Here is a 12,316-nt window from a genome sequence, read left to right as displayed (position 1 = left end):
TCTTTCTTTCCTTCATTCTTTCCTCCTCCTTCTGCCTGTGGGTGACTCTACACTGAGTGACAAGCCAAATGGTTTCCTGTACACCAGGAAACCATTTACTACGCTGGGTGGTAACCATATAATCAAATTTTGGCGCCTGGTGGTTTAGTGGGTAATTATTGCACTCCAATCGGATTGGGCCGGTGAAGGTTTATATCCAAGGGGTGATTGGGGTTTATTGCTCACGTAATGCCACTTAGGGATGAGTGAGGCTGGTCACTCTCATCTTAAATGCCAGGACCAACTTGCCTAGCGCCGGGCTCCTACGCTCCTCATGGGGCAACGTAGGATTAGATGATGGATGGATAAACTAAATGCTGTAATAAACCAAATGGATTCATCTACTATTTGCCACAGTTCCTGTGTTTCTATGTGCTTGTCCTGAGGTAATTTCAGTTCATATCCCTCCTCCCTCACCATTCACAAACCCCATTCATTCTTACTGAGAATTACTATGAACAGCATTTACACCTACTAAGCTAGGACAACTCAGTCTATTGGCCATACACAAAAAACATATACGGTACAATAACAGTGAACAAAAAATGGCTAACAATAAAGCCTAGAGGGGTTTGTACCAGCAGCATAGGAGGCAACTGCAGGATTTTCAGTCAAGCAGTACCAACAGAATCATAGGCCAATCACACCCATAAATGTTCTGGACTATGGCAACTTAGCACCATCACCTCACAAGGGATTGTTGGTGTGTGCGTGCATGCAAGCGTGTGTGTGTGCGTGTGTGTGTATGTGTGCATTGCACATGCACACTGGTATTAATGGTATGCACTTATCTACAATCTGGTTATGTGCTAATAATCTGCATGGTAAGAAGTGCAATCTAGGTAAATTCATTCAATCATCATCTAATCCTGTGTTGCCCCATGAGGAACATAGCAGCCCCAGGGCTAGGCAAGTTGGTACTGACATTTAAGAAAAGAGTGACCAGCCTCACTCATCCCTGAGTGACATTATGTGAGCAATAAACCCCAATCACCCCTTGGATATAAACCTGCACAGACTCAATAGTAGCACCCCACTAAACCTCCAGGTCAGACAGCAGCAACTGGGAAAGATACTAACTAGTAGGAGTATGGTATGTGGTCAACACTGTACTGTCCTACCAACATAAAACAGTAATCTGCTTGTTCTATTACTTCATCTGCATAACAATCTGTGGATATATAAGGGGATAAAGCTGTATATCAGTACTGTACATACATTACTGTACATCTAGTTTAACTAACCTGATCTGCTGCAGCAGATAAGAAGAAGTACTTGTATGTGGGCATTTTGCCACCTCAGCAATAGCAACAACTTCCAGACCAAAATGCTTCTGCGAACCACGATATAACAGTCTTGAAAGTGACAACATTTTCAAATCTAACAGATTGTACACCACACCTGAAAGAAACACAAAGCAATTAATTACAGCATGAAAGTATTGTACAGATGATTTTATCTCATCCACGCAGTACAGTAGCTCTCAACTACTCCATACAAGTTGGGAGAATTCAGTTAATCCTAAGCAAAACCAGAAAAATCATATTCTCTGATAACCACACAAATGTACACACACAGGTACACATGCATATGTGTGCATGCATCACCCTAAACACACCCACACCCATACAAAAATTTTCTGTAGAAAAAAAAAAAAAAAAAAAAAAAAAAAAAAAGCCTTTTGCCACTAACTAAGCCACATATCAGTGAGTACAGTGGGAGTGAACATAACCACCCAGACAAAGGCAAGGCTGGGAAGAACTTTGCTGCATTTCCTGTCCTTGTAAAATTTATTACAGTACAGTACTTGCATCATGAGACTCCAGGTTGTTGTTGCTTAATCTTGGTCTGTCTAATTGAGCAGACCAGTCAACTGCAGATAAGCAACCACCCTTATATGTACATGAAAGCACTATATGTTTACTTTGTGCTTGTTCTTGTTCAGAAGTGAAACTGATTACCCTGACTGGACTGGACTAGATCTAACTGGACAAGAAGCAATACAGAATTAAGAGCTAGGATAATCCTGAACTGACCTCACTGGTAGTAAACTGACCCCCACACTGATCTTAATCTAACTTGGACAGGCTGGATGTGAAAGTCATGAATAACCTTCTGTGGGACAGAATGGATGTGAAAGTCCTGAATGAACCTTATGTGACCAAAATTTGCAGGAATTACTAAGAACTGATCTCGACACCAAAACTAGTCAAACTGGATCTGAACTGATGGAACTAGGTTGAAATGCTCTAACTGGATTTGATCATAGCTTAAATTATCTAAAAGAAAGGATATATCTGTAACAGTACCTAAGTGAACTAAGGCCTGAATGAACATAAAAAATATCCTGAAATGACTACTGAAATAATCTGTTCCTGACTTGTCATGCAAGAAAACATTTTTACACCCTATCATCTGTTTTTCTCATGGTAGGATCCTTAAAATTCTAAAACTCCCATTCAGCAACATACTGTGGTTTGATGAGTTAGGGCAGAGATCTTTACAAATTTACATGAATCATTTAAAAGACCTTGTTTGGACCTCTAAGAGGACAAGCAGCTCATGACTGTTTGGGTGGGCCACCTGGCATAGTGGTTCTACAATCTCCAGACAATGTCAGGCTTTTGGAGGTGCAAAAATCTATATTTTGACTCTTTGGGTTGCACATGCTCTCTACATGTTGTTGTGCATTGCCTATATTGGCTACATCGTTCTGAGGGCCATTCACTTCTGAAATATTAACCACTGATAATGAACAATACACACAGGTATAATGATGTCATACACACGGGCTAACCAATACAGCTCATCCCAGAATGATTATGCACTCTTTTACTGTCCTGTTTGTGATTTCTGGATGAACCTATGCACCCAGAAGCAGATTTCATTACTACTATAATGCACAAAATACTATGCTCATACATTCATCTCACCTCTGGGAGAATCTCTAGGTGCTTACCTATGTAGCCAACCCATATATCTATACTCATTACACTAATGTATCATGCCTATTAGAAAATCTGTCTTCTTTTGGCCAAGAACTGAGGGTACTAATATTCACCAGAGCAAGTGAATTCTGGAGTAGTGTGATGAGTAAGGATGGAACTTTGGGGGATGAAGTACGTGAAAGGGTACAGCAGGGAAGGAAGGTTGTTGGTACACTGAAAGCAGTGATGAGAAATAGGGAGGTGAGTATGGAAGTTAAGAAGTCACTGCATGATAGTAGATCCCTACCCTGACGTATGGAAGCGAGGCGTGGACCTTGCAAGAGGGGAACAAGTCAAGAGTGAGAGCAGTGGAAATGAGTTACTTGAGAGGAGCATGTGAAGTGACGTGGAGGGACAGGTTGACGAATGAAGAAGTGAAGGAACGTTGTGGGGTAGATGTGGATGTGGTTGAGAAGATTAGGAGAAATACACTGAGGTGGTTTGGACATGTGGAGAGAATGGAGAATGAAAGACTGACTAAGAGGGTGTATGTAGGTGAGGTGGAGGGAGGGAGAGGGAGGGGTAGACCGAGGATGAGATGGAGGGATGGAGTTGAGAGATATATGAGGGAGGGGGGGGTGAGCTGGGGGGAGGGTAGTCAAATGATGGGTGACAGAGTGACATGGAGGCGTTTTGTCTGCGGCCACCCTTTGCGGGATTAGGGCGTCGGGCTATAGATAGATAGATAGAAGTCAGTATCCTGGGAAAAAAAAAAAATCTCCCCGCCCCCCCCAGTATGAAAGTAGTGGAAACCACAATGGTAGGTGGTGGCACTCACCATTCATTCATATTACTGTTGCCTTCAGGTAGCTACACGGAGTGACAGGCTTTCCTGTAAATCAGGAAACCGTTTCATAATTATTATGGGCGGTACCCATACAACCATATGACACCTGGTGGTTTAGAAGGTTAAGAAGCTCCAACCTAATTGAGCCTGTAAGGGCTTCTGTCCAAGGAGTATTGCCACCTGGGTATGTGAAGCTGGAGATGGTCATTCCTATCTTCAATGTTGGAACCAAGTAGCCTAACTTGGGGATCCTTGTGGTAGGGGAAAAATGTACTGGATAATAATAATGAAAAACTACCAGCTACAAATCAATCCAAGGTCTTTCTGTTGCTTCATTCCCACAGCACCCTGTTCTATCTGGAGCTGATCTTAGATGAAGCAATGGTGCCACCTGCACAGTGTATCATGCAGGGATTTGGTGAGCCCACAAACTGGAGGGAACTCCCTGGGATACTGATATACAAAACTCTCCCAACCTGACAAAGTCAGGAGGATAGCACTGCATTCTTTGCCAGAGTCTGATGCACACCTCAAACCTAAAGGCCAGTCCACACTAGATAGCAATGACTGACGGACTATGTCGCACCAGGCAGAGTCTGTCGGGCATGACTGTGATGCTGTCCAAACTGTGAGGAGTAGGTGGTTGGTGAGTAGGTAGTCGGCAGCACTTGAGTGCATTATGACAATGGCCAACACAGTTCATAAGAGAAAAATAGCACTGTATAGCACAGTAATTGCTCGTTTCATTTTATTTCATTTTTAAAGGCTCCAACATGCTTGCATGCATCAGCCTTGTCACCTAATGGTGGTTGTTTATGCTGCTCGATCTCTGGCAGCTTCCCTATTTAGTCTCTTAACGGCCATACCACGTTGAGTACACCGCTTCCCATCCGATCAGCGAAGTTAAGCAACATTGGGTCTGGTTAGTACTTGGACGGGTGACCGCCTGGGAACACCAGATGCTGTTGGCATAACGTTCTCCCTACGTGTCAAGTGGGGTTGGTGGAGGATTAGTGCCCCTCCCTGTAAAACAATTAACTCTAAGCCTTGGCCACCCCGTTTGGGATACATGGCGTCTGGCAATGAATAAATGATGAATCCCTGAGGTCATACTCAGTGACCTTGTCTCAGGTCTTTTTCGGTCTACCTCTCGCTACCCTATCCCCAACATTAACACTTCTCACTTTCTGCACTCAGTTATCATCCCCCATCCTCTTCACATGCCCAAACCATCTCAGTCTACCTCTCATCATACCAATACACTGCAGTACCATGCTACCTCTCAACTCTTCCCCATCGTAAACCTAGCCCCCCCAGGCCTTGCACTCGGACGCACTACTCATCTACCTAATCACTGCTATTTCTGTACATTTGAGCCTGCAAATATTGTCTTCCCTTACTGCCCAGGTCTCACTACCAAACAGCATTACACTAGTAACACATGCTGCATACAAAGATCCCTTAGCATGGAAGGAGACCCCTCCCAATATCAGGAGAGGCAACAGCTCCCGGAACTTCTTCCATCCACTTCCCATTCTAGCCATAGAGCTAGCTCCACCCCCAGTGACTATCTGGACCTGTGAAAAAGAGAAGAAACAAGAGGGAAAAAAAAAATGGCAGTGTTTGGTGATTTCACTCAACAACAGGCATGGACAGTCGGCTGGTTTGGCTGTCAAACTTGCCACAAATTTGTCTGATGACAGACTTTTCATTTGTGCCCACCAGTCACTGTCCACAAGTGTGGACAGGGCTTAACTAGTGGGCTTTGCCCTCACACCCCCCAGTGATTATAACCTACTGTATCTCACAGCGTGTAAACTGAAATGTACGCAGGTAGAACTTGCACCAAAATAGTTTCATGCAATAATAGCATTCAGAAATCATGGTGTATTCGGTAATCATCCGACCGTGGGCTGGCGAGGGTAGATAGGATCATAAAGCAAATCTTTATTCCAGTACATTTAACAGCAGACATTCATTAAAATAGGATACAGGTTAGCAAAATATTGGTAATGCTTGGAAATTAAATTAAAATTTCATATTCCATAAAATCTTATATACATACACAGTATGATGTACAACAGTAGAAACCCCTATTTACAAACGTTTTTCAAAACATTCAAAAATAAGCTCTATATATATATATATATATATATCTATTCTATCTATCTACTGCCAGACACCATAATCCCGTAAGGGGTGGCCATTTGACTTTGAGTTATTTGTTTTACGAGGAGGGGCACTAAACCTCCACCAACCCACTTGCTGACACGTAGGGAGCACGTATGGTTTGGTTATATGGTTACCACCCAGCGTTGTAAATGGTTTCTTGGCTTACAGGAAACCATTTGGCTTGTCACTCAGTGTAAACCCACCTGTAAAGGAAAGAAAAGCAACAAGAAGTGACAGAAAAGATGGGAGAAACAGGAAGAGAGGAGGGCAGGCATAGAAAAAGAATGATACTGGCTAAGGAAAAAGTAGGCAGCACTACATCAAGTGAGTGGATGATGGTAGCCACCACCTACCACATATATATATATATATTACACTTATCTATAATAAATAATGTATTCTGCCAATACCTGTACTTTGTACCAATAGTAAATTTGAAAATACTGCATGAGTGAGGCTTTAACAAAGCTGGAAAAGCTCACTTCTTCCAAGAAACACGAGTGCCCATTAGTAAAACTTTACAATGACTTTTTTTGGTCTACAGTTACTTTGAAACTGGAGACCAAACATTCTAATTAAAATTCTATAAAAGAAGAATGCAGGTTACTAAGCCTGACTGTTGGGGTAAGTGGTCTACATTTTCCCCAAACATCACACCTAAAACACCCTCTAGTTCCACCAACCTTCCAGTTAAGATCCTTTAGGTTTGAAGGGCATTAAGAGAACGGCCGATCAACCTAGCCTAGGTCATACTAGAGCGCTGACCAGACTTCCGTATAAAAGCATCTCTACGGACACTTCCACTGCAGATGATCATTAACATCCCATTCAATTGGTTAAGCAATAAAGCTTCCTTCTCTTTATGGTTTCCAAGGCAGCAACCTTTTACATAAAACAGCTGATCACGATGTAAACAAACTGTCCGTTTCCTACACAGTTCTGAACAGCTCTAATTTCTTTGCATTAAGAGTTAATAGATATCTTACGCGATTCCAGAAAATTAACTTAATCGTATTTTGAAAACTACTTTAGAAATAACCAAGTACTCAAATTATGACCGATTCCATAAAAGAACGACTGAAATCGGAAGAAGCAAACTCCGCGAATGTGTGAGCAGGTGGGAAATTTAAAACTTCCCAATAAGTGAAGGACTTCATATAGCTGAAAATGTATTGTCCAAAACTAGTGCAGTTTATTATAGGCAAATCTGATCAACGATGCAAAGATAACGAATTTCTACTAATACTTCCAGCAAGGTAAAAACATTCACTCCTAGTGATTTGTAAGATCTTCAAGGCTATAAATATCGCTCTCCACAGAAATTACAGCAGTTTCTTTGTACAGATATTCCGTTTGGTGCATCCTGTACGTCCGGCAATAAAGATTAAGACCCACTAAACATTAACACTACAGGCCCTCCCTGTGCTGCGATATTGTTTGCGGTGTATTTATCAAATTTACAGAAACCTAAAAAAATTAACATACTACTGCGACCCAAAACCTTGTCAAGAATAAACATCCATTGCAAGCCTATGAGTAACAGGCTAACACTATAACACTTCACATAAAGTGTGTACCACGCTGTACAATTTCAGTGTATGGACATGTTCGGAATTTCCCTCTTGCAGTTTTAAGTCATAGGATGGTTCGCGTTGCTTGCTACGGAGGTGTTGACTAGTTGGTCCCAGGGTTCAAATTCTGGTATGGACAGCTGGAGACACTCAACTCAGATATCGATCATCCTTTAGTGGTAGGTGGTGGCGACCATCATCCACTCACTTGATGTAGTGCTGCCTACATCTTCCTTAGCCTGTATCATTCTTTTTCTGTGCCTGCCCTTCTCTCTTCTTATTTCTCCCATCTTTCCTGTCACTTCTTATCGCTTTTCTTTTCTTTACAGGTGGCTTTACATTGAGTGACAAGCCAAATGGTTTCCTGTAAGCCAAGAAACCATTTAAAGCTCTGGGTGGTAACCATATAACCAAACCATAAGTACTCCCTACGTGTCAACAAGTGGGTTGGTGGAAGGTTAGTGCCCCTCCCCGTAAAACATAGTCAAATGGCCACCCCTTACGGGATTATGGCGTCTGACAATAGATAGATAGATAGATAGAAAGTGAGCTGCAAGGCTTAGTGAATGAGTTTAGGTGAGTGTGCTGTAAGAAGAAAATCGAAAGGTGAATGCAAGGAAGAGAGAAATGAAGCCACAATGTACAGTGAGGCTGGTTGAGGAGGACACAGAAAATGTGAGTGCTTTTAAGTACTTGGACAGTGTGATGAGTAATTATGAAAGTTTAGAGGGTGAAGTGCTTGAAAGGGTACAACAGGGAAGAAGGGTTGCTGATTCTTTGAAAGAAGTGATAAGGAACAGGAAAGTGAGCATGGAAGTAAAATAGTCGCTGCATGACAACATTGTGATACCAACCCTAACGTACGGAAGTGAAGCTTGAACCTTGTTGGAAGGACACAAGTCAAAAGAGAAGTTGAAATGAGTTATCTGAGAGGAGCATGTGAAGTTACGTGGAGAGAGACTAACAAATAAGGAAGTGAAGGAAGCATTGTGGTGTGGAAGTGGAGGTGATAAAAAGCGTTAGGAGAAACAAACTGAGATGGTTTGGCCATGTGTGCAGATCCTATAGGGTCCCTAGACTTGTGGAGATGATGGAGAGCGAGAGACTAACGAGGAGAGTGTATGCGAGTGAGGTGGAAGGGTGGGAGAGGGATGGGGAGGAGAGGGATGGGGGGGGAGAGGGATGGGTAGGCCGAGGGTGAGATGGAGGGATGGAGTGGAGAGGTCTATGAGAGAGGGGTGTGTGAGCTGGGAGCAGGGGAGTGAAATGACGTTGGACAGGGTGACATGGAGGCGATTTGTTTGTGGCCACTCATTACGGGATTGAGGAGTCTGGCAATAGACAGACAGACAGGTTAAAACATTGTCTTGAAATGTGAGGAATTAAAGTGAAGTAGTTAAATTCCTTTAAAAAATTTACACATTTTCGGATGAATTATACTTCGGCAACGTAAATTAAGTTTACAGTAGCCTGTTCTTTACTTGTTAATACCCCAGGGCTGTGATTCCCTCGGGGTGGAGATAGTGGTGGTGTTGGATTGTAGTGACTAAACTGGTGGTTGAGACGACAGCTTCCCCTCACACTGCCAGAAAGTTTTATTCGATATACATTACAATTATCTAGCCGCCACTGTTAAAATGGACTAACAGTATGTCGAGTCACTTATAAACTAAAGAAATATAACAGTGAAAAACGGGATAATTATGTACACACCTTAAGTATGCTGGCTTGTATATTTTTCCCGTTCTTACAATTTGTGTTCAGTTTTGTTCACATCTTTCAGTCATTCGTCTTTTCTTCCTCGCCCTCCCTCCCAACCTAATCCTAAACATCTCCTTCCTAAACATACTATTTTCCCTTCTGCCTGAACACATTCTCTTCTTATCCATTCTGCCTGCCCCACCCTCCCTCCTAAAGTGTCAATTGCTTTAAACAGTCATAGCCAGCAGTAGTAGTTGTTCCCTTAGCAGTCTGGCCGAACAGCCTCGAGTCCCTAAGGAAGGCCACGGCCGATACCGGGCTTTCCCACAGATCTCTCAAGGAGTGTATGCTGTGTTGTAGGCACAGGCCTCTGTGTGTACTGCAGTCTTCCATTATGTGCTTAATAGTATGGGGTGTTGTGTTGCGTTGTGTTCTGGACAGGCGTCAGCGACGGAGTCATCCATCCTCTTCTAATAACTCAAGAGGGTTGGATGATGCCCACGTCTCAGCCTGGTCAGGTGGACCCTGTCCTCACGAGAGAGGTAGGATTCAGCAGTCTCTTCTTCCCCTCTCCTCCTAAACACTGCTCTGTTCCTTCTTTAAGTTTTCCTCCCTCTTCCTCCAAACTAATCTTATCATTCCCTTTCACTGCCGGTCAGTCTTCCCCTTATCTTCCTTACCACCATTAACCCATAAGTCCTTCCTCACTATTATCAGTTTTCCCCCAAATCTTCCTCTTCCGACTACCCTGCTTTCCTCCCTCTCCCTTTCTACCTCAACCTCAACCTGGGTCCCAGCCTCCCCCTCACCTCTTCCTCTCCCTCTCACTCTCTGTTCCAGCCTCCACCTCACCTCTATCTCTCCCCACCCTCCTTGCTCCTCACCTTCCCCTCTTCACCCCAGCCTCCTCGCCTGTCCCATTCAATTTCTATTAATACCACTTAATTTTTGCATTGCATTTGTTTTTCGCATATTCCTCCTCTTGCATTTTATCAACCTACCTTAAAAAAAAAATCAAGCAATATTCGTCAGCATTCGAATGAGATTCATGCCCCAGACGTAGGCAGCTCCGAGGACACCCTAGACTGGAACTATGTCCAGGCTGGGGCACTCCAAGCCACTGAAAATAAAATTCACCCGTTAATTAAACCTAGGTATCCAACTCTACCGCATAAAAAAAAATACAGCCTACTTTACTGTACAGATTTAACACTGCAACAGTTCTACTTACCGAAACAGCAGATTCAGCACTCATACACTGTGGAATGAACGTCTGCTTCTCACGTCCTTCCTCACTTTGCTTCCCGACGGTTCAAACAGCCAGCTATAAAACCTTGTCAAGAAGAATTATTAAAATGGTATAATAATTATAACATCAGTGAATATTCTGACCGCCGTAAACTTGATGAAAAAGGCTTCAGTCCGAGCTCCGAGTCCCGACCTTGAGATTGACAACACCTGCATCCACATTCGTTTGGCTCTTCACAGGTGGAGTGCAATCAGTATATTAGATTTTTAGACTGGGACACTTTTTCCGAATGTTATTGAAAAAAAAAAGGTAATAAAAATCACAATATCACAATGCACATATGGTCTTCTCGCTGATCATTGTTAATGGCTGACAATTAGTCCAAGTGGAGTGTACGGATAACGGGAAAGGAGGAGGAGGAGGAAGGAAGAGAGGAGATGGAGGAGATTGGTGGCAAGAAACAAAACAGTCCTTGTCTTGTAATACCATTTATGAGAGAAATGTTACAATATTTATTTAATAATCATACTAACATGTTGTACGATTTCAGGTACTCTGATGATCCCGAAGTTTTTATCTGCTAGGCATCTGCAAGGCTTCACTGTCAAGGTTAAATACACATCGTGCTGTAACAAAGCTATGAACTACGCTAGCAAATTTATTTTATTTATCTCTTATAAATATGCTGTTTATAAGAGATCAAATTAAACATGAAATATGATGTTAGCTGATAGTAATACGTACACATAATCGTAATATAGGCTACAGTTCGTATTGCGATCGATGAAAATGATTACAGAACTCAAGGCACAACTGCTTTTCGTCACTTTTTTTAACCTTTCTACCGTTTATGTGACACTTAGGTATTTCGTTCTGATTAACGACATACCATTTCATTCAACAATGAAAAACCTGTTAGCCATAGAATTAACTATCAGTATATTTAGGAAAACAATGCTCATTTAAACTATGTATCCTAAACAAGAACATAATGTTAACAGTTGTAATGAATGAAACGTATGGTTCTCGCACATGTTTTTAATCCTTTATAAATTTCTTTCTTGTTTGGGTTTTGTAAAGGGCGTCTTGCCAGTCATATAAGGGTCCAATTATCCCTGCCTTATTGGGCGAAGATGATAGCTTCCTACATCTTATTCTATTTAAAGAAATTGTCGTTTAAGCACTTACTCCAAAACGCTCATTATACCTTAGATAAATTTGAGATGAATTTGTCTTCTCCTCTTTTCATTGATTCCGGTGTTTTCCCTTCATTCCCTTCCGTGACTGCCTTTCTCATGTCTGTCACCAAATACTTTCTTCTCTCACTGACCTCAATACTAATACGGCGTACGATCTTGATGGAGTCTCCTGTTGTTCTCTAGAATTGTGCTTCAGTGCTGACTTTCATTATAATAGGAAACAGTGTGACATCAGGCCCAGCCATATTAATTCAGGTTTATTTAAGTCAGTCCAGGTATAGCTAGGTGCAAGCAGACAATATCAGGTACTTTCGATTTAGGTCAGGTCTGGTTATGTTCATTCAGGCAACTTTAGGTCCTTTCGAGTTAGCTCAGGTTACTTAGGCACATCCAGACATTTCAGGTCCATTTACGTTAGTTCAGGTAATTAGGTTAGGCAACTTGAGGTTTACTTTCATTCACTTAGGTCATATTAGATCCACATGTCACTGCTTCGGCGTGGTGATATGTGGATCAGTGTGGCACACACACACACACACACACACACACACACACACACACACACACACCACTACCGGTGCTTTCAGTTTCACCATCTGTGCTTTGTATGT

The 12,316-nt window shown here is 42.3% G+C and overlaps 1 protein-coding gene and 1 non-coding gene across 2 annotated transcripts in view; one reads left to right on the top strand and one right to left on the bottom strand.

Annotated features, from left to right (window-relative positions):
• Window positions 1–6,716, bottom strand: part of LOC145412131 (m-AAA protease-interacting protein 1, mitochondrial) — a 30,423-nt gene extending 23,707 nt beyond the window's left edge. The window contains exons 1-2 of the mRNA XM_080282062.1: window positions 6,669–6,716; window positions 1,284–1,440 (exon numbers count right to left, since the gene is read on the bottom strand). Of these exons, the coding sequence (XP_080138188.1) occupies window positions 1,284–1,411 (128 nt within the window). The 5' untranslated portion in view covers window positions 1,412–1,440; window positions 6,669–6,716. The remainder of the gene's footprint in view (window positions 1–1,283; window positions 1,441–6,668) is intronic.
• Window positions 4,666–4,784, top strand: LOC145412314 (5S ribosomal RNA). The gene has a single exon (XR_013899573.1). It is a non-coding gene; the product is annotated as a 5S ribosomal RNA (ribosomal RNA).
• Window positions 6,717–12,316: the final 5,600 nt, after the last annotated feature.

Source organism: Coenobita brevimanus, chromosome 92, assembly GCF_032717465.1.
Source record: "Coenobita brevimanus isolate Jiangsu-jjx chromosome 92, ASM3271746v2, whole genome shotgun sequence".
NCBI lineage: Eukaryota > Metazoa > Arthropoda > Malacostraca > Decapoda > Coenobitidae > Coenobita > Coenobita brevimanus.
This window is presented reverse-complemented; position numbering and strand designations above follow the sequence as displayed.